This window comes from Patiria miniata, unplaced genomic scaffold (assembly GCF_015706575.1).
Source record: "Patiria miniata isolate m_02_andy unplaced genomic scaffold, ASM1570657v1 HiC_scaffold_7, whole genome shotgun sequence".
Classification (NCBI taxonomy): Eukaryota; Metazoa; Echinodermata; class Asteroidea; order Valvatida; family Asterinidae; genus Patiria; species Patiria miniata.
Genome location: NW_024037074.1, coordinates 19,251,534 through 19,272,607, shown reverse-complemented (window position 1 = coordinate 19,272,607; position 21,074 = coordinate 19,251,534). Strand labels below are relative to the sequence as shown.

At 42.3% G+C, this 21,074-nt stretch overlaps 1 protein-coding gene across 1 annotated transcript in view; it reads right to left on the bottom strand.

Annotated features, from left to right (window-relative positions):
- The window catches only part of LOC119744754 (SWI/SNF complex subunit SMARCC2-like), a 31,799-nt gene that overhangs the window by 4,975 nt on the left and 5,750 nt on the right, over nt 1-21,074 (bottom strand). Inside the window, exons 9-23 of the mRNA XM_038220857.1 lie at nt 20,627-20,730; nt 19,873-20,000; nt 18,784-18,878; nt 17,311-17,528; nt 15,500-15,613; nt 14,647-14,803; nt 13,822-13,947; nt 12,862-13,063; nt 12,067-12,189; nt 11,051-11,298; nt 4,789-4,980; nt 4,065-4,310; nt 3,363-3,497; nt 2,294-2,468; nt 385-630 (exon numbers count right to left, since the gene is read on the bottom strand). Of these exons, the coding sequence (XP_038076785.1) occupies nt 385-630; nt 2,294-2,468; nt 3,363-3,497; nt 4,065-4,310; nt 4,789-4,980; nt 11,051-11,298; nt 12,067-12,189; nt 12,862-13,063; nt 13,822-13,947; nt 14,647-14,803; nt 15,500-15,613; nt 17,311-17,528; nt 18,784-18,878; nt 19,873-20,000; nt 20,627-20,730 (2,509 nt within the window). The remainder of the gene's footprint in view (nt 1-384; nt 631-2,293; nt 2,469-3,362; nt 3,498-4,064; nt 4,311-4,788; nt 4,981-11,050; nt 11,299-12,066; nt 12,190-12,861; nt 13,064-13,821; nt 13,948-14,646; nt 14,804-15,499; nt 15,614-17,310; nt 17,529-18,783; nt 18,879-19,872; nt 20,001-20,626; nt 20,731-21,074) is intronic.

Below are 21,074 nucleotides of genomic sequence, written 5' to 3'. Positions count from 1 at the left end.
ACGGGATATGCGCCAAGCTTGTCTAGGTTTTATAGATGCCCGGCCTTTGTTGTATGACAAAACACTGTATTCGCATTGACCAATCAAACATTTAGTCCGGATTTGGGAATGAAATGCCGTCACGATTTAGTAAAGTCGACTCCGATTGGGTGAGGCGTTGGCTCGCATAAATCTGCATGCTTAGATATATCGGACGATAGACCGGCGACTGGGCTCCGTGGACAACCAGTGATACTCAGACTACCCAATCACCAGACCAAGAGCATTTCTAAGATGCACTCAGTATATTACTATACAGATTTCACATTATTCTCAGACTGAAATCCACTCCTGATATTATTTCCCCGATTTTTTGTTTGAAACCCAAATGAAATCTGTTCTCACTGGTGTCCATGCTTTCTTCGGCCGGTGCCTCGTCCGTCTGCGGTTGCTCTCCCTCTTTGGCTGGTTCTGGATCCTCGCCGACTCTCGCTTGCTCCTCCTGGGTGCTTGCTGCCTCACCCCCAGGGGCCGGCTCCTCTACAGGGTCCGCCGTGGGGTCTGGCACTGCCGCCTGCTCGGGGAGGGGCACGGCGGGTGGAGTTGTGGAGACGGGTGGGGGAGGGGTGCCTGAGGGAAGCTGTGGGGAACCTGGTCATGAAAGGGAGAGCGAAATGAAGGGTCGAGATGAAGGGTCAGGATGAAGATAACATCAATGAGACTTGGAGCTTTGCACTATGGAGATAATGAAATACAGTCAAACACCTTTATAACAAGGTCCTTGGTACTTCACAAATTACCTTGTTATAACAGTAACGGAAAACAAAGGAAAACACCTAAAATTTTGCTTGTTATAAGCAGGATGGTATATTAACACTGCTCTTCTTATCAGGGTTCGACGGTAGATAGTTTGAATAACATCCAAGACTTTTCCACGACCAAATAATGAAAATCCATGACCTATTTCATAAAAATGCAGATCCAAAACTGTAAAACTTGTTTAGTTCTTTATCACATTCTTAATGGGGATATCACAGGCAAAAAATTGAAATCAAAATGTTTGTATCAGCGACATTTTTCGCATTTTGTCGGGTATATAAATCAGATTTCCGTTGCTTAATTATGAACATACAAAGTTTAAAATTTAAACTAAATATTGATCCTCGCACAATTCCATAAGTTTTCCATGATTTTTTTTGTTATTTTCACAATTTCCAAGTCTGAAAAATGAAAAATATAATTCAATGACTTTTCTACTTTTTTTTTTTCAGACCGCGGGAACCCTTATAAGATGGATTGGTTGAAACAAAAAGAACGTCAAAGGAAATAACAGCTTGGGACATTAAACCACAATGGATGGATTGGCAAAGTATGAAATTATGGCCGGACGTTTGACATATATACCAACTATGACCATATTTATCTGAACAAATTTTGTACTGTACATGTAAGTAAGTGCATTGTACACGCATGTGACAGATCAGTGATTGATTGTTGAGGTGGTTTTTTTTGGTCCAAGCAGTTTTTTGTGTTCGACTTTGATTTATCTGATAGAGTGCCACATGTGGCTTCATTGTCTGGAGCATCGAACACAAGATCTGCGGGTAGTTCAGCAGGGTTGTGGGTTTGAGACTTTGAGTCCATCCTTAGGGGTTGCGGTGTGCGTGTCCTTGGGCAAGACACTTTGTCAGGAGTGAATGGATACGTATGCGGGCAGAAATTTGTTACCGTGATTGTTTTCTTTGCCGCGAAGTACCAAAATGGCAGCATCGAGCTGTATACTCCCCAGGGAGCTGAGTTAATAATACCGGAGTCTTATATAGCGCACGTATCTACCAACAATTAGGTACACAAGGCGCTGGAAATTATGTCTATTATTAGAGACAGGTAAATGAAGTACATGAGAAATATGAGAACCATTATGTAGCACCTTAATAATGGTTTACAAGGTGCTGCGGTGCACTAAGCAGCCAATGCCAGAAACACCGGGGCAAACCCCTTCTCTTAGCGATAAGTGTTACTGGGTTCTTTAACGTGCATGACACAACACACGGGACCTACGGCTTTACGTCCCATCCGAAAGACGAAGCAATAATGGTAAAGTGCCTTGCTCAGGAGCACAAGCACCATGCTCCTACGGTCAGGATTCGAACCCATGTACCACGGTACATGGGTTGTTCTTCGGAATGTTTTCATTAGCCCAATGAGGAGGGTAATAATGGTGTAGGGCCTTGAGCAACAATATTGGTGGACACGTTGGCTTTTTCTAAATACTCATTATTATTATCTCAGGATCACAAGCCGATCGTCTCACCAGTGAGTTGCGGTATACTTGGCGTTGCGTTTGTCGGTCCTGGGCCCCCCGTGGCTGCTTGCTGCATGGCTGCCATGGCCTGGGCGTGTTGTCGTGCTCTCATCTCAGCGGCGCGGAGCTGCTCCTGATGGAACTGCTGCCTGTCTGCCAAGAGCTGCTGCCGCTGGTACTCCAGCTAAAAAGTAAATTTTTAAAAAATCATGGATAAGAAGTCAGATAGTTTACAGCCTTCTGTTGACAGTATCCCTTTAAGTTTTACACTCCTAGTCTTCCGCACTTCACAACCCTTCAAGTTTTGCCAGGCAAGTTAGAACACACGCTTCAAATTCCTTTCAGATAGACGGTCAGACAGTCTCCTGAAGAGGATCAGAGCATACTGACCGGAACGTTGAGTTTATACCTCTGGTTCTTTTCAGAACCATTCTCTTAGTTTGAGAGATTATTCCTACATGGTGTTTCCGCAAACCTTTCACTCATTAGTATCTCCACCATGAAAGCCTCAAATCTATCTTTCCTTTCAGATAATCTTCTGTGGCATATGGATAACACTTCAAATCCCCAGCACAATGTTTTTGTATGGTTAAGGTCAGGGCAAGCAGGCAGATTCGGTCATGTTTCACTGTTCTCCAGAATTTGTTATTTTTGTGTGTGTGCAGTGACTCTCTGTGTGACACAGTTACTTCAACACTTCATATCCCTTCACCTGAAACTGACCTGTGGGTTTAAAGGGTTTTACATACTGCTCTGAATATTGACTTCCCATTGTTAAGTGGGTGGAACTTTCTTGAATCTTGCTTAATCGCCAAGGAAACTAACGACATCCTCTGTGCACACTAAATTTCAACTGACACAGTGACTGGATTTGTACTTTCCTCAAATTTAAAACATATTCACAAACCAAAATATCTTGAATCTACCGCAATGAAGTGATCAGCATTGTTTATTGACAAACTGATCACTTTACTGCCAAACATTCCGAATATGTTCAAGTAATAAGCAATACAATGGGCCTATTGCGGATACACCTGTCTGTAACTTATTCCCGATATTTAATGAGGTATCTCCTTACCGCTTCTCTCTCCCTGTCCATGATCGTCTCCAGCTCTTCGAAGTGTCGCAGCTTGATCTCCAGTTTCTTCATCTGCGTCTCCACCAGCAGGGCCACCAGGCTCTTGATCTTACGCTCCTCAACGGCTGCCAGGTGCTGTCAGAAAGAAAAACAAAGACGACAGAACAACTGTTATTATACCTCATACATATTCATAACCCAATGCACTTCTTTCATTGGTCGATGATCCGACATGTCAGGGAAGCTAAAGGAAGCATGTACTATTGACCTATCGTCGTTTGCGAGTTAGCAACCCCCCTTAGACAACCCTATGGAGTTTTGTACGTTGTTGGTCTCTGATTTTGTGGGTTCCGCATCCCTTTGTACATCATGTAATTGCACAATATTTCACAAGCTGCGTTGACGTGATTCTACCGCAATATGTTAATTGCCCAACTGGTCTGTAGCACCAGGATATAGTAAGCCTACATTAGCTCCTAGACACCGAACAGAAACCTTGCTTTGCCTGCAGAAAAATTAAGATGCATTTTCATAGTTTTTCTCAAAAAGTATATCTACCGAGCTGAAATGTCAACAGGTAATTATTTTTTAATTACCTGCATCAGATTTAAAAGTTGTGTTCCTTGCATCTGCAAAAGTACGATTTTTTGCAAATGGTGTCCATAAAACCTATGACTGCAGTCGATAACCAACTCCACTGACCTTAGCTTTGACTGCAGCGGCCGCTAGTGCTGCTGCAGCAGCTGACGCTATGTTCCCCTCAGACAGCTCCTCCTCGTGTTTCTTGACGGCCTCCGGTTTCTCCTTGGGTGTCTTGTCTTCCTCCTTGTCTCCTTCCTCTCCTTCCGTCTTCTCTACCGTCTCAACATCCTGAGTGTCCTCTTTGGGGGCAGAGTCATCCTCCCCTTTTTGTTCGCCCGTCTCCGGGGAATCCTCTTTGCTTGGTTCCTGTTTTGATTGAAAGAATAAGTCACAAAAATGAGTCTCATATCAAATAGAAAATACACTGACCTCCTAAAAGTATACATCTAAGTTCTATTAACTGTATCTTGGGGTTGTTTACCGGCCAAAGTGCCATGTGAATATCACTCCTGACTGGTCCCCATCTCTCGTTTTTTACATTTGCCTCCTGCGTGACCCATCAGAGATTAAAACAAGGTTACCAACCAAACTTCCCTGAAGAGTATAATAACCCCGACTGGTCCCCATCTCTCCTTTTTACCTTTGCCTCCTGCGTGACCGTGCAGAGATTAAGACAAGGTTACCAACCAAACTTCCATGAAAAGTATAATACCCCCGACTGGTCCCCATCTCTCGTTTTTACCTTTGCCTCCTGCGTGATCGTGCAGAGATTAAGACAAGGTTACCAACCAAGCTTCCATGAAAAGTATATCACCCCCGACTGGTCCCCATCTCTCATTTGTACCTTTGGTTCCTGTTTAATGCTGTCTGCTTTCACTTCTCCCGTCTCCATCTTCTCCGCTTCCTCCTCCCCTTGCTTCTCCGACTCCTCCCCCTCAGGGGTCTTCTGGGGAGCCGTGGCCTCCGTTTCCATGGCTTCACTGCCATCTTTGTCCTTCTCCTCGGCAGCTGGTGACTCCTCTTTCACCTTAATTTCCTGTGGGTGGGTGGGGGGGGGGGGAGAAAGGGATGTTAGGGTCATTGCTTAAAAATCCTAAAAATCTATTTCTTAAAAATCCCATTTCAGACTGGAGTTTCAGAGTCGTACCAGATCATAGTATTCTAAAAATCTGAGTGAAAAAAGATGGTATTTGCGTCGGGGTGATGTAAACTTTATGTTGGGTTTTGCCCTTTGCCGACATATCTTGTGAGAAAGATCATTTGCCACCAGTATGTAACAACATTAATTTTGTTGTGAAGTTTCCTTTGGAGAACTGAATTATTACCGGGAAATGACTCCTCAAAAAGGTGGAATCCCGATATCAGTTACAAGGAATTGATTCTGTTCCATATTGACCTGAAATTCCCTTAGCCTAGATATGAACGGGTTATAGTCAATTAATTATAAAGCCCTTAAAATCAGTACACAGACAGAATACAACAGTCTCTTTTCTCAGCGTCACTAATCTCATCACAAGTTACCCCGGAGCAGTTGAGGTTTGAGCATATCATCACTGGAGCCATCCATTCCTTGACAACTACCCCCTTAGGCTCTGGGGGCCTTGTCCCTGGGCTGCAAATCTATAACACACAGACTCTATTATCACAGTTGGACTAGTATATCACTCATCACTGCTCTGTGGTAGTCTTGTTGGAGAGGAGAAGTGAAATTTCACCCTGATCTCCTATAAATCAGGATAAATGAGAGGATTTGACAAAGACCTTGACATTTTCCCCAACATTTTGGAAGTCTTGAAGAGGCTGAGGCATGTTTTGGAATATTCTTCAAAATCCCCCATTCCTTCAAAATCAAGCAAGAAGGTCTAGAAGATTGTGTGTAATTTAGGAAAGTCCAGAGTATCAACTTTTGCAGGACTCATGAAGGCTCCTTACAAAATATGCCAAGGAGTAAGTGTTCAGTAAGCACCTACTTTGTCGATAAAACAGGGCACCCAGAAACTAGTGTGCTGTGCATACAAATAAAATGAACAATTGATTTCTAGATTTTTGTGTGTGTACATGTAATTGTGAAAATTAATCCACACATTCACCCTCCTATGCAAACATACATTCTGGGCCAAGTTTTCCTTGCAGTCTGTCAAAATCAATCTGTTGTCATTCCCAGCCCACATAAAGCAGGATTGACTGCCTTGGACTGATAACTTGATACAGCTCGATGTTTTGACTCCAGGTGAGTGAAAAAAACAGCTGTGACCACAACTTGCCTGCTTTGTCTGTTGACCCAGTTTGACTAGACAAAGTGCTTGCTTGGCATATGATCTGACTGCTGGTGTCTAGCCTTTGTTAAAAGTATAGCAGGGGAAGTGGAAGTGAATTTTAACTGTCTGTGACTGTTTAAATAGCAGGAGGGTTAAAAGTCATGTGTCGCTTGGCGTCTGTGGTCAGATACTATCTAGCAATGGGAGATTGTCACTGAAGTCTGGACTCCTAATCTACCCAATGGTTTATACATCACTCCACAGACACACAAGTTCAGGTTCTGACTATATCAATGACCTCACTTTTTTCCTTTAACATGTGCTTTGTTGAAACAAGATCACTTAACTCTCCCCCAAAAAGGACACAAGAACCAAAACATTTTCTGAATCATGACTGAAAAATGTCTTTGCATTGAAGCTATCTATGTGGTGTGTGTGTTGTTTGTTTGCGCAGGGATACGTATGACTAGGCCTCTTGTGCATGTTTAATACTGAATTACAATTTATGCAGTCTGTACAGGTAGGCCTATGAACATGCACAACAGTGCAGTCACAAATCCTTTTTGACAGTTAAATTTCCTTATTTTGAGGTCAGAACAATTTTAATGTGTTTTTGATAATGATCACTTTCCCACATGACATGGATTGTTCTGGTCATAAAACCACCATTAAATTTCAATTTAGTGAAAAAAAACCGCACTTCTTTGCACGTTCGGTCATGGTCAGAAATTAATAAAGCAATTTCAATTTAATGTTTCATTTACCTTTTACCTTGTAAATATCAAAACCTATTTATTGGGAAATATAAAATTATACTTGTCTTTTGTAACCATGTCAAGGTATGCAATTTCAAAAAAAAAAGAGAGTTGTGTTGCTCTTGTTATGACCAAGTAAAACCATGGAAAGACATTTTACTTTTCAATGTCTTTTTACCCATTTGGCTATTTATAAGTCTTAATGAGATATGGCGTGCACATAGAGGGCACTTTTTTGATTTGGGTATTTAAATTTGGTAATGACAGGAGAGTTTAACTAAACCATTTAGGGTGCAGTGCACCCATTTAAGCCCCATTGAAAACCGTGCAAAATCAACAAAGTTAAGGGCCAAATAACATGCAAGTCGACATCACTGGCGTTTCTCAAACAAAACTTAAATTATTGTCTTGTCCTTCATCTTTTCATTTCTTTTCAATTTTGGGTAGATTAGCCAATTACATTTTTAAATATTCACACCAAAACAAAATCACCTCCCGAAAAGTGATAGTTCCCAAGCCTGCATGTAGCCATCTTACAAGTGGCATCCTTCCACTTTCTCAGGCAAATAGGACCCATTTTTCAACCGTAATTTTATCAAACCTGCCCTCAGATAGAAGCCCAAAAACCAGGGAGTTGATCTTTGGCTATATTTACACAATTCCACCCTTTTTAAAGCCAAACGGTCTCCTTTTTCAAAAGAAGTTTTCGGGCACTTTTCATGCTTATGAGTTCGCTTAGAAATTCTCACTTGAATTAGTGCGCTGCACCCTAGAGTGCTTTAACATTATGTCCAGCATTTTATGTCCAGCATTTTGAGTCCACCTCTCAGAAAGGCTAATGGCATCAACAGACTTTTATTTTTAGGCAAGGGTTTGTGCATTGATGGAATTTCCATCAGCACCAGTAGGCCAAAATGGGGAATTTATTCCTACTAATTTGGAAAACAAAGTTTTGGAAGTTGGGAGCAGTTGGATTTTGAGATGTTGGAGAGGGGGGGGGGGTGGTGGTGGGGGTGACAAGGTCTCTATCAGACACCTTGTCTTGTACCCCAGGGTGCGGTGACAGGTGTAATAATGGGTCCATTTAGGGGAGTCAATTTGTGGGAAGATTGGCAGAACGCTTCGGCAGGCTATCATCAATCACCCTTGGCTGCAAGTGTTAAACTATTTGTTTTGGGTGGGGAAATGGTGGTGGCAGTTTTGGTCCACTGTTTGCAACCTACTCAACATTATTATGGGTTCGCTTTAACACCAAAAAATCCTGGACATCAATCATTTCTTTTATTTTGTGCAACTGTACTTTTTTTGGAAAGGGAGTGCCTATTGCTACGTGTCTTTCTTGGGATTTTCCTGTGAAGCTTTTCAAACGTGTGGGTGATTTCTTTTCACTCTCTTTTGCCCCTCAAAACATTGCTTCACATTACAAATGTTTTTCAAGGTGATCATGTTACACGCAGCTGCAAGGGACATTTTTAGAGAAGGAAAACACAAAAATGAAATTCTTAAAAATTCCATTAGCTAAAGTCTGACTATCAAAATTACAATAACCAACCCTTTTTTTGGTGAGACAATTTCAGCAAAGTGTGAAACTGGTACAAATATTAAGAGCAAGAAATAATGATAATCTAACTTTTTTGCGCAACAAAAGGCAAAGTACATTTTATAGTCCGATAGATTTTGTTTTGGGAAAGTGTGCCCCTTCTTTTAGCTACATGTAACAGTGGTTAGATTAGGGGCAAAATGTGAAATCCACGAAATAATTGGCAGAGGATTTGTGGGTTGCCAAGTTCCAAGAGCAACGTAGGGTCTATGGTATATACTTGAATTTGCCTAAAGAAACCCATAAAATACCCATTTCTTGTGTCTACTTGAACCTAAATAGGTACTGAAACCTTTGTAGTAAAATTTCACATATTCCAGATTTCAAAGAATTTTTTTTTAATCCAGAAATCAGGAAAAAAATCCTGACAAGTCACCTCTGACGTACATGCAAAATTCCCTTCAAACAGATCTTTCAAGCAGAATTTCTTTAAAACAATGCCCGACCCTTCGGGCTAAGGAAGCAGAAACACAGTTGCAATTTGGGTGGCTTTCGGCCGACGGTTATACGATGCCTCCCACAAAAGTTAATGAACCCTAGTCTTCCCTAGAGCTGAAAAGACCAGCCAGTAAGTGAAATACTCCTAATTGATACTCCCTTACCACTTTTCATTCAGCGTCTGCTTTTAGCTTTCCAGTCCGCGGTTGAATGCCCCCCCCCCCACCACCTCCCCAGTTATAAACCTAACCACAGAAGAATTTCTTTTCCCGAAAGCCTGCCCACAAATTTACATCTGTGGGCAAACAAAACCCAGGGGCGAACCCCACAGCGTCTGCCGAAATGTAACAATCCTGAGGTTTGTCTTGTCGATGTAAATATTTCCGCGCCGGTCCAGTCAACCGCTAACGATACTTTTCTTACGACGCCATTAAGCCGGTCCCCTCCGGTCTAACAACACAATGAGTTGGGGCACACACCAGGGGACCAGGGGAAGACTAACACTAGGGTCCAGCGGTGACAGTGCATGCCTGTCTTCACCAGTGCAATGAAACAACTGTTTCTCACCACACCTTTCCGTGTTTTTTTCACCAAGAAACTCAGGATTTTTCACAGCAGGGTGTATTTGCAGGAAACCTGGGGCATTTTCAACACTTGGCCATTTCAGCAGAACGGTGCCTTTTTAAAACCATCTCTTTGTTACTTCCAACAAATGTGGATATGGCACAGAATTCCCTTTAAGCAGTAAATGTGCCTAGATTAAGGATGCAACTTTGCGTTTTATTTTGTAAAACGTTAAGCACATTTTTTCAGAACTGTTTAAAGGGAAAATACAACATTTGCAAACATCAAAAAATAAAACTACCAAATTATTTTGAAATACCTTGCTGGACTGTTAGTGAATGACAGTCTAAAGCATCCTGTAAAATCATGGCACCTGGTATACTGTCGTTTTCAAGAAAAGTGGTATTGTCGTGTCAATTTCCAATGCTGGTCGGCCGACCAGCGTTGGAAAAAACTGGCTTTTTTCCCCCCCAAATACTGGCCCCAGGTGACCATATTTAGTTAGTCCGGTTTTGTTTGCAATCGATTACACACCTATGAACGGGTACAAGCCAGCTAGACTGGTTCCCTGACCTGACAATTCCCCAATGTCTATAAATTGCTTCGTTTCATCTGAAATGGAGTCAGGGAACCAGACTACAGGAAAATGATTGCTTTTCTTGGTTTTCAAAGCATCTACGAACCCAAAATGTAAAAAAAGTCAGTGTAACAATATTTGTTATATATTACCACCCCCAAAATTCATCCTTTTCTGAAACTTACAGCATAAGCAAATGATGTATATTCCCTTTAACTGTTTAAACGTTTAGCCATTTCACAAAGGCTGTCATGTTCCCATTATGTCTGCAGATCGGTATGATTGACATTGTAAATCCACAATGATTGACATAATAAATAGAAGGCAGTCGTTGAAAACTAAAAACTTAACTACATGTATGTATACCTCGAATGTAATCAAGTAGGCCACTACGGCGCTTCAGAGGTTTCGTCAAGTGCTCTTGACGAAATTGTGTTTCACGATCAAAAGGCTGTGCATGGTTTTTCACTATTTCCTCAAAAAGTGAAATATCCACTGAGCTGAAACTTCAACAGGTTAGGTTTTGAACGTTCCTCTTTGGATTTCGAGTGGTTATTATTATTGGAAACAGACAATATGCATGAAATGCAAATGATCCTATACCGGGCAAGTAAAAAAAAACCACACAGGGATGTGTGTGAATTGTTTTCGTTTTGCAAAAAGGACGCACACCTCTTTTGTGATCCGTGGACAGAACTTCAAAACGGTAGTTGTGTTTAAAATTCCGTAACTTGAAAAGTACATGAGTGATTGGAATGATTTTTGTACTAAAAGAAAGCTTACGAATTGGGCTTTTATATCCTAGATTTTGAAAGTGCTACATGCAGAACTTCACTAAAACAATGGTCCCAACATTTTGGGTTTTTTTTCCCCCTCACCCTGTAAGCCTTTCAGAAGAAGACACTGCACCATACCTTATCAGTGGTCTCCTTGCTCGCCCCTGCAGCCCCCTCGCCACTGCCCGCCTCCGCTCCCGGGTCCGTCTTGCCTCCTTCGCCCCCTTCCTCCATCTTCTCGGGCTCCGCAATGGTTCCGGCGATGCCGCTGGCATCCAGGAGGTGGTTGTCGGTGCTCATGCCGACCCGGGCCGAGTCCTCGATGCGTTTGACGTGAGTGTGGACCAAGGCGGTGGGCACCTCCTCTTTCATCTTGCTGAACTCCGCTGAAAATCAGAACAAATTCCAGAAATCAAGAAATAGTACAAAAATGTTGGTTTTGACAACAGGCATGCTCAAAAGTCACAGACGTTTGCAAGTGGTAAATGCATATCAATGATGGAATGCATCGGCATACACTAAAAAAAGGGGTGTACTGTTTGCATTTACTTCCATACTTCAGTTTCTGATCGTTTCCAAAAAATTCTTTATGCCTCAGCCCAGACATGCCACCAATATGTCAATAAAAAGCCTGAAACACTACTAAAAAACCTGAAACTACCCTTACCCCCTTTCAAAAATGTGTTTTCTGGATGTTTCAGACCAAATACAGGCTGGATGAGAACATGTCCCTGGATGCTGATTTTGGGCGCAATTCAATACATGACTCGGCACCTTTAGACTTGAAATCGAGATCGTAGAATGTTGTTTTTCTCGGAATATACAGAATTCACTGAGCTTAAACTTCATCAGGTTCATTGTTAAGCACCCGTCTTTAGATTTTGAGCACTTTTGTTGCTTCAAAGGAAACAAATGCACAAATGACAAATGATCTACCCTACCTTTAAACAAAAATAGCCCAAATGATTCTGACTAAATAACTTAGGCCGCGCCAAAAATACTTGGCTAAAGCTTACATGCCCTGTTCAAGTAGCTAAAGCCATTTCCAGTCGTCATAACCATAGCCATAACCACGTAATTTGGATATGGCCTTATTTTCAGCCTCCCTCTGTATTTGAATCTTCTTTTCCAATCTTCCATCATTTAGATCTTACCGATAGCAGCCTTGGCGGCAGCGCTAGCCACCCTTGGATCCACGGCCGACGCCAGGAAGGCTACAGTGCTCATGAGGGGATTGCCGGACTGACTGAAAGGAATGGGCTGATAACTAAGTGGTCCTGGAAAACAAACAAAAGAAATACAGGTGGAAATACGTTATTAGATTTGATTTTTCACTGGATTTAGGGAAAGTCCCAAACTTGAATGTCAGAGGTCACTCTAGAACTTCTTTGACCCTAACCTTCCCAAATCCTCCAAAATCCTCTTTGCAAAATGGAGGATTTTGCAGGATTGATGCTATATGTGTGGCTGATTTTGGAGGATGCACTGTGTCAAGGTCTTGGGCCAGACCTTGTGTTGTTTATGCTCAGCCGTACATCAATTTAGGCCTATATTATACCTGAAATCCTCCGCACTGCTCCAGGATGTTACTGGCTCTGCCTCAACATATTGACAGTGATTGCTGGAGGATTTTGCAGGATTGAGGCAGTGATCACCCTCCAAGGACCACATTCAAGAAATAGCAGAGGATTTTGCAGGATTGAGGGCAGTGGCCACCCCTCCAAGGACCACATTAAAGAAATAACGGAGGATTTTGCAGGATTGAGGCCGCATGCTATTTTTACATGGAGGCAGTTGGAGGATTTTGCAGGATTGAGGCTACATCCTAGCAAAAAGGCCCAGGGAGTTAGGGTTAATCCTATCAATATTATGAGAAAACGTTTTAAAATGGGTAGGAAGCTGAAAGAAACGATCAAAATCTTTGTCTCTGGTGTGGCGTCTTGCTTTACCTAGTGCATTGGGTCCATCCTCCAGATAGGTATCTTCGATGGGTAATCTGAGGAAGTGCAGGATGCATTCATCTTGGGTGCGAGAGCCTACGTGCTCGGAGACTTTGTTCCAGTCGTCGCGGTACATCTCCAGGGCTTCTAGGAGGAGCAGCGTTTCCTGGTCCGTCCAATCCTTGGTAATGCTGGCCGAGGCCGACTTGCTCTGTAATTATCAATAAGAACCAGAGTGACATTGACAAATGGCAGTGAGTCCTCAAGCGACAATGACAGTGAGTGTCGAAGTGACAAAGGCAGTGACAATGAAAGTGATGACAGTGAAAAAGATTGACAATGGCAGTGACAATAATGGGAATGACAGTGACAATTGCAGATACAAGCAATGACAATGTCAATGACAATGCTGGTGACACTGGCAGTGGTAATTATTGACAATGGCAGTGACAATAATGGAAATGACATTTTGACAATTGCAGATACAAGCAATGACAATGTCAATGCTGGTGACACTGGCAGTGGTAACGACAATGACAATGGCAGTGGTTATAAAATGAACATGACACTGACAATGAAAAGACTAAAACACTGACACTGACATGGACAATCAAGTATCACTCTTTAGAGGGCACTTTGGACCAACTTGAAATGGGCACTGTGAATGGTGCTAATTCAAACAGAAAAACAACTGAAATCGTTCACAAACTGCAGTTAATTCTCAGGAGCTGGCTTCTAAATGCATGATTCCAAAATTTGGTAGTTACATTGAGGACCGACTCTGATCACTTTTTGTACAGAACACTCAGAACACACACTCTTTGTTTTTCGTAGTCAAGTTGAACCCCCAAATTCTCACTATAGGACATTATTTATGCTCAGTAACTCAAGTCAGTCAGTTAGTGAAGGACAGAGAATGGACAGGTGGATGTGGGGGATGGTGGGGGGAGGGTGCTTTGCAGTACCCACCTTGGAAGGCTGAGGTTTCTTGGATGCATACAGGTCCGTCCGCAGGCCAAAGTTCTGCAGGTCGTTGCTGGGCTTGTCTTTGTTCCCTCCCTTGTCAGCCAGGTTGGCAACTTGCTGCGAGGCCGACTAAAGTCAACAAATACATCAACAACAACAAAAACGAAGCTTTATTTAACATGTACCACCATGACTAGGATTTGAATCTTGGTCGACAGGTGGAAGGCAAAGGAAGACAAGGATAGGTATCACTAAATTGACACGACCTGACTTCCTGTTATTCACAACAAGATGTCTTTGGCAATAACAGGCAGCGTTACTGGAAATCTGCATTTCAAGGCATAGCTATTTCAGCCGAGTTTTAAGGCCAACAGAATCAAAACCTTTTTTCTGGAAGTCAATGAGGCAACGAGGCTTTGCCTCAACCACTTGGCGGGTAGGTGGCTTTGCCGACTGTCGCCCCACTTCGCCAGCAGGCGCCCGCTTTGTGGGTGAGCCTAATTTGCATGCGCAACTCTCGAACACACGCGTACACCTTTTCCGCTTTTTAGTATAGCAGTACAAGTAACTGGGCTTGCATAGTTGTGATGGACTCAAACAGTCTTCTTTTAAGACGTTCGGTGACTCGGTCAGTCAATCAATTATTCAGTCACTCAGAAGTGGGCTGGTCCTTCACAGTAATTAAGTGAGAATGTCTAACTGAAGGCTCAAAATTACTGACTTAAAAATTGAAGAAAAAAAATTGTTGTAATCAAAACACTGGCATCCACTAGGACAAACAGATTGAAGATTTTGAAATACAGTTCAAGAAATTTCACGCTCTCCCACCTGTTGTGATTTGGCAGGCTGCATGGGCTGCAATCCGGAGGGCGTGTCTGCCAGCACATGGAAGTGGGAGGTAGGCGGAGGCCCCATCGGAGCGGCACGGTTCTCAGCATCCACCTGGTAGTTGATGAGACCCCACTGCTCCAAGAAAGCATGCACTCTGAAGTGTAAGAGGAATTAAAAAGGACTTTTTTACTGAAGGCTTTTCACACTATTGCCTCGCCTACCCATGTTAAAATCAACATAGGTCCACTGTGAGAGGAACTGTGTCCCATCAAACAAAGGTAGGCAAGGAATCCCGTTCACACGTATACTGGTGTGTTCATGAGTCGGGTGTCAATTTTGGATTTTCTACTTCAGCAGAGCTGGTCCCGACCAGGATTGAATTTTACCCGTGGTAAAGCACTGGACCCGTGTACAAGCCGTGCTGGATGCTTGCTAGTGTGAACGGAGTTGCCAATGACTCGGGGTCTGGTCTGGGACTAACACAGAAATTTTGGACAGTGTGATTGGGCCTTAAAGTAATTATGTAGGGTTATGTGAAATGCATAAGCCATTTCACGGATACCACTATCTTTTGGTGCTCGAGACTCCCGGGTGGAGAGAGACAATTGTAGTAAAGTGTCTTGCCCAAGAACACAAGCACCATGTTCCCAACCAGGGTTTGAACCCACATACCAAGGCCCCGTTGGAACACAGCGCTCCACGCAATAGCTTAAGTGGTAACCCATTTTTGCTCGGCAAATAATTTTCTGCGTTTAGAAGTTCACGAAATTTGCCAAAGATGTCAAAATAACAATGCGAGAACTTTTCACTGAAAGGCAAAGATGACAAAAATTTCTTTTTTTTTTTTTACCTCATGATGGCACAGACATCTCCAGCCAGGTTTCTGCGGCAAGCTGTGAAGGTGAGGTACTCGGTGGGGTTCAGACGATACGTGTCAATCATGAAGTTACGATACGCCATGAACCTGTCCGGGAAAAAAAAGGGGAAATTTAAAAGCATGAGGTCACAATGCTAAATCTTGGGCATCTATCTTTCATTGAAGCATGTCTGCAGTGTTGCAGTCGAGGTGTTTGTGATGGATGACGTGTTGTCAGAAGTTCCTCACAAGTCAATCACAAGTCCATCACAAGTCATCCACTCCCAAGTCAACACACAGATCATATGTGACCGGCTTCGCAAAAAAGGGTATTAAGTTGTGCTGTGCATTATTGTGTAATGGCACGCTCAACATTGAGAGGGTGAAAATTTTGTCAAAATGTGATTTTGCTTTTTTTGTCATGAATGACATCTTTAATACCTACAGTTTCAGGTTTCATTCACAGAAATGTTAATTTTGATAAACAAACTGGAAAAACAACCATTTTGTGTGTATTGTTCCGTTGTTCTTCAACAAAGCCAGCTATTTCAAAGCCTGTTTTCTCAGTTGTGCAATTTGAACTCCAAGGAAGTAAGTAATATGTAAATACGTCATTTCCCCAGAACGGGAGGGGCTATGGAGCTCTATTATATACCAAATGAAAGCTTACATTGTGAGCTTTCCAACCATGTATATAACTCAGTTTCAGTTATATGAAACATGTATAACACATATGATCTGTAACGTAGGCATTCCTTTGTCATTGTCCTTCCCCTGTTGCTTGTGACTGGACTTATGATGGACTTGTGACCCATCACAGGGACCTGGACTGCTACACTGCCCGTCTGTCTGTGGTCAGATACTATCTAGCAATGGGAGATTGTCATCGGAGTCTCGACTCCTAATCTACCCAATGGGTTATACATCATTCCACAGACAAAGAAACTTTTGCTCACAAAAGTAACAAACATTTTTCACGGCTCGCAATCCCATACTCGATTCAACTCCAATTGGTGGAACGGTTTGATGACGATTGACTGAGTCCTGAGAGAATTTCCACTCAAAGGGCAAAGCCTATAAAGTTGGATGCAGTGGTTTCGTGCCTTGATTTTTATATATTATATACATTTTATAAATAATGTTTTCATATGTTATTTTCTCAGTGTCGCAGATAATGATAAGTGATTATTAAACCTTGAAGTGACCATAGCGGCCACAGCCAGCCATAATTTGCCACCTCGAAAATTGTTTTGTTTTTTTTAATCTGATCACTTTAGCTTTCCAAAAGGTATTAGCTCGTGTATACTATTACGTTGGTGCTTGGTAACTTCCAAGAATGACTTCAAACAATTCTTCATTTGTTGGATAGGTAGTTTGGTATTCACAATCACTCTACAAAGACGACAGTATTAAGGAGTGTATCACTGATATCAGATGTAACAGGGACTGGAAAAATAGCAATGACAAATAATGATGTCTGTCGTTATATAGCGCCCTCCACCAAAGCTAGGTCTCGAACCGCTTAACAGTTATTACCCCTGTTCATCAGGCCATGAGACCTCTTTTCTGCAGCCGAGATCAGCGCAGTCTGGTCTCTAGCCTCAGAGGTACCAATTTACGCTCCTGGGTGGAGAGAGGCAATTGAAGTAAAGTGTCTTGCCCAAGAACACAAGCACCGTAACCATTGGAATGACCGATACAGCATCTTTTGATGAAGTTGTTCCTCGGCACATAAATCTGCTAAGTAAATATTGTCTGCTTAGCAGCTGCATGATATTGAAAACCCTGATTTTTTTTTTACTTACACCTCGGCCGTCTTGGACTTGTTCTTAGCGTTGAAGAATTCGGGCAAGGCCCTCCTCTCGATGGCGTGCATGCTGTTGTAGTCAAACCAAGCCGAGTAGCTGGGCACGATGATGTGATGCGTCTGCTCCGTCACTTGCTCCTCTTGCGTCTCGGGAGCTTTGTTCTCTTTCTCCTCGAGCTCGGCGCCGGTTACCAGAGCCCCCGATTCCCCGTTCACCTAGACCCAGAGACAACGTGACAATTTAAATAATTCGCAGGCTGAACCAGTGGACGTTGGAGTAGTCAAACTAGCAGTGGACCCTTCCGGATTTGGCAATAAGCTCCGCCCACTTTTGGTTTGTGTTTGTTACTTACCGTGCTTTAAAGGTAGAGTAGATATTTGCAGCTATCCAAAAAGTAACTGACCAAATTATGGTTAAAAAAACTTACTTGATTTAAAGATAGTAATGGTACTAAACTCCCTTTTGTCATTATAAAACAAAGGCCAGAACTGACTGTTTTTTATTCGTAGTCATCAGATTTTCTGTTTGGCGCCTGTGGTCAGATACTATCTAGCAATGGAAGATTGTCACTGGAGTCTCATCTCCTAATCTACCCAAGGGTTTGTACATCACTCCACAGATACAGAGAGGAAGCAAAAATCATGAAGCTTGTTTAATGGCATGCTGTCATTTTGAAGAAAACAATAAAAGAAGGCCATTTCCAATGGGTGACGTCATTGTTTACATGTGCGCTTTCCTATGTGGTAGACGGTCCCTACTTCGTCTAGCGTCCCGACTTCCCTCCCATAGGAAAGCGCATATGTAAATAAAGCCATTACGTCAATAGGTGTTAGGTCTATTGAAATCGAGATCCTAGAAAATTGTTTTCTCTGAATATACAGCATTCGCAGAGCTAAAACTCATCAGGTAAGTTGTTAAGCACCCGTCTTTAGATTTCGAGCACTTTTGTTGCTCAAAACAAAACAAATGCACAAATGACAAATGATCTACTCTACATTTAACATGACTGAGCGTGACTTCGCTACCATGGTCACCTGACCAAAAAGCTGAGATCTAATTGGTTGATGCGCGCGCAATGTCTACTAGACAGGCAGGAAGAGCCCATTATGGATGGTGCTAAGTTTGTGTAATCAATTAAGAACATAATGGAAAATGTTTGACGACAGTAAGACTTTGTTGGAACTTTGGTTTCATGTGGATATTTCCTTGAATTGAGGAGCTCAATGCCTTCAATGCTGAATCCAACAAACGGATTCTGATGAGTTTTGTTAGATGTTGACTTCTTTCACAGGTGAAGAGAAACTGTTGGATTCTATCAAATTCAAGGAGTTTCAAACTCTTCTCTTGTTGGATTCTGTTGGAATCAAGAGGCTTCGGGATTTCTGTTGGTCACTTGATTCGGAACGGTAGAGAGAATATCTTGAGGGTTAGGAGAGGGGTTAGTGAGAAGAGACCAGTTGCCTAGGTTACCTTGTCCTGCGATTCGTTCTGTGAATCGTCCAGTTCCTGCAGTGAGCCTCCCTTGATTGGCTGAAGCTCTGTGTCCCGACCACTGCGACTTGACACTGTGCAAAGAGAAAAACACAACACATGTTCAAATGTGACTGCATATAGAGAGCATTTACATCGTCGTTATAAAACAAAGGCCAGGACTGCCTTTTTTTTCATACTCATCTAAAAAATGTTGTTTGGCGTCTGTGGTCAGATACTATCTAGCAATGGGAGATTGTCACTGGAGTCTCAACTCCTAATCTACCCAAGGGTTATACATCACTCCACAGATACAGAGAGGAAGGAAAAATCACGAAGCTTGTTAATTCCTTAACCCCAACTCCCTAGCATGATTTACTAGGAACCATACCCATCCAGGCAAATTCCAGCACAATATGGGAAAGTATTTCTGACTTTGAATCTGGAGGTGTGCCTACCCAATGTTAAATACTGTCAGTTTAGGGGTACTGTACCCATCCTGACAGATTCCAACAAAACATGCCATTTGGGGTTTGAGGGGTTGAGTTCTGTTAGGGTTAAGGAAGTGTGCAAATGTAGAAAGCACATTTCCAGATTAAAGACACCTAGGAACTTTGGTAATTACTGGCAATGCACCAAGATGGCCTTCACCTCCCCTCACAGACATTTAATCCTCCCACTTTTTCACGTTCAATTTATACTCGTCACAAAACACTTACTAAGCATTCTGTCATCGCCTTCCTAGCATTTCATGGTACTAAAAAGCTCTGAACACCACTACAACTGTCGTAACAGCATGTATGCACTAAACAATTACGCACATGGGTTTTGCCAGACTCCATGTCTTTTCAATAACTTTTTTCTTGGATTATAAACTTTCCATGACTCCTTGTAAAATAACAAACTGCCACGACTTTTCAATGACTTTCCATGATAGCTTTAAACTCCAGGATTGTTTCTATGACTGTGGGAACCAAATACATGTGAAACAGTCCAAGCTATGTATCCTTCTTACAAAGCTTTTACGAGTGGTGATGATGTGCTATCTGCGTTCAAGTATGGAGTCCACACATCAGAATGAAATGTTACCTATTTTGGGCAGTTGGACCTCTTCCACAGCTGGTATAGTGGACGGGTTGTCCATGTCCTTGGTCAAGTCTTCGGGCTCCTCGTCACGGGGAATTCTCTTCTTCATGATTGGTGCTGGGCTCCGACCGCTGTAAACAGATCAGCCAATCAGAGATAAATGTTTGTAATTTTAAACATTACGTGTTTAAAAATAAATGCTTTTAAAAATAGTTTGTGGCCGTCTGAAATATCTTTGTTTGTGAGTAATTCTGGCAAAATGACGCAGAACTTGGCAGAGGTCCAAAATGAGGGTTTGTGGGTATCAGGAAAGCGAATAGAATGCTCTTTACAATACTGTTTTTAGATTTCAAACAGACTTTCTGTTAACAAGTTATGGCTGTTTAAATTTCGCATTTATCGATATGTCAAAAAAGTAAAATACTGAGAAAAAGCAATTAAGTCTCAAGTTTTGTAGTCATGAAAATGAAAGATGCCAACTGTTTTTCCTTAAAAACAGTTTTATACCACATATCAAAGATTACAAATGTCATTAAATCTGAAATTGGGAAAAAAAACTCATTCGTTTGTTTGCTGTTTCTCCACTCCGCCTGTACCCAGTTCCATCTCAGTTTCCCACAACACCTCACATTTTGAATATCTGAAAACCACTGGTTTTTATAAGACAACATGTTCTGCCTGTGTGCGTTTTGTTTAACTTAAACACCAATAAATGCAGCTCTTTGGTGACGGGAAATTTGACAAGAGTTTCTCTTACGGTTTCTTTTTCCTCTTGTCTGAGGTCGGCGAGGGAGACCTCTTTCTCTTCTTCCCGGCTCCTCCTCTCTTCTCTCTCCTGTCTGCTTCTGGACTGTGGGCATGCTACGATAAAACAAAACAATTTAACTGGAATTTCAAACCTTACATTTTCTAACAACCATCATATTTCTGAGTAAAGTTTTCTTGTGCAAGTCTCATGACCGCTGGGGGCTCCGTGCACACGTACCCCCTCAACAGTACGAAAGGGAGATTTTGGGGCAGACGACTACGAGAGAAATTCGGACACACCATGATTCATCTTGTTGATTGTGACCTTTACCACAGCAGCACATATACCGCGCTTGTTCAAGGGGACCAGCTGTATAAGGGGAATAAATTGAAATCCTGTCTTGGATCAAGGCTACCACAGACGCCTAGGCAGTTTGGCGTTAGGATTTTTTATCTTT